Below are 1,648 nucleotides of genomic sequence, written 5' to 3' on the forward strand. Positions count from 1 at the left end.
TGTTCCATTGCACTCTGAAAACGCAACCAAAATTCTACAAGTGTGCCGTCTATGCTCTCAAATCTTTTGAAATAACTGTTTTGACTCTCTGATCTTTGTGTAGTCTTCAAAAGGCGACCTAAAGGCAAATCCCTAAAGTAAGCCGGTATCCATTTGTGCCTTTTGCCATACATGTATGTCAACCAAGTATTATCATTCAACTCAAAGTCATTAATCACTTGAGTCCATTTTTCTTCAAACTCAATGGGTTCCAAGTCGTATCCCAAACAACTCCGCATATCCGCTCAACAAAGTCGGTCTCTCCTTACAAATCCGTGACTCAACTTTATCGGTAAGTTTTTTCATTATATGCCACATGCGATGAGCGATGTCTTGCTTGCTTGAATACGAAACGCATCCCGAGTTTAATTGCCGGATCTTGATCAGTAAGAATGCACTGAGGTTCCTTGTTGCCCATACAATCAAGGAACTTCTTAAGCACCCAAATGAATGACCCATCGTTCTCATGATCGACAAGTGCGCGGCAAAAAAGTCACCGATTTTTGTGGTTGTCAACACCGATGTGAATGGGGTGAAGGCCATGCGGTACTTGTTAGTACCGTAAGTAGGATCAAAGGTGATGGTGTCCCCAAACAAGGAATAATTCATTCTTGCTTGTGCATCTGCCCAAAAGAGTTTAGCCAAACAATTATCCTCATCAACTTGGTAAGCATAGTAAAAGCCATCTTGCGTTTGAGAAAGCGCCTTTAAATAATCGAGAATCATGTCAGCATCATTCTCACCTATATAACATTTAATATTTCTTTTGAAGTTCTTGAAATCTGTGAGAGATGCACCAATGTTTGCATACCCATTTGATTGTTCCGCCAGAATTCTAAAAGTCCTGGTAGCCCCGATGTTGAGTTTACAATTGTTAACAATTGTCTGCTTCATGTAAAGGTTAAGTGTTCTTACGTTTTTCTGGAATTCCCGTTCTTTGAGTGAGCAGAGCTTGTGATTATGACCTTCATAAAACGTATCAATAGCATACCCTATTAGCTCCTTAAGGTCATTGAATACAAAGACAAAACCGTATTTTTGCCTTGCAACCAAATCTTGTTATTTTTGTTTTCTTTGGCTCTACAGACCTTTTCCTCTTTTTTTTTTCTCTTCTGTGTTTTCAAATTCAACAACAAGTTTGAGTTTTTTGCGATCCTCTTTGAATCCATGTCTGTTTGCGACCATTGATTTTTTGTCTATCAAACCATCACGGAATCTTGTTTGTGTGTACTTCCTTGGTATGAAACCACAAGCCACGAGATATAAATTGTAAAACTCTATTGCCTCCTCCAGCTTTACAAACATTAACCCCAGAGTAGGTTTGAAACCATTTTCTACCATCCTATTCCACTCCTCACTACCACCACGGAGTATATCTCAATCCCAGATTATGGATAGTATTTTCTCCTGTTTCGGCAACAAAGTAGGTGTAGAAAAAGTTGTTGCATTGGTAGTATTAATTTCAATGCCTGGAAACATTAAAACAAGAGAACTGTTATGGTATTATTAATTTCAATATCTTAGATTCTATACAAAACAAAACAATACAACCTCTCGCAGCAGCAGTTATTTTAACGTTATTTTTCGGTTATTGTATTATACAAATACA

At 38.0% G+C, this 1,648-nt stretch overlaps 1 protein-coding gene across 1 annotated transcript; it reads right to left on the reverse strand.

Annotated features, from left to right (window-relative positions):
• Positions 1-240: 240 nt before the first annotated feature.
• On the reverse strand, positions 241-1,380 carry LOC141649783 (protein FAR1-RELATED SEQUENCE 5-like). Its single transcript, XM_074458464.1, has 2 exons — positions 1,128-1,380; positions 241-1,004 (listed from the first exon to the last, which is right to left on the reverse strand). Exons 1-2 carry the CDS (start codon positions 1,378-1,380, stop codon positions 241-243), a joined length of 1,017 nt encoding a protein of 338 aa, XP_074314565.1.
• Between the last annotated feature and the right edge of the window lie 268 nt (positions 1,381-1,648).

The sequence above is a fragment of the Silene latifolia genome, chromosome 1, assembly GCF_048544455.1.
Source record: "Silene latifolia isolate original U9 population chromosome 1, ASM4854445v1, whole genome shotgun sequence".
Lineage (NCBI taxonomy): Eukaryota > Viridiplantae > Streptophyta > Magnoliopsida > Caryophyllales > Caryophyllaceae > Silene > Silene latifolia.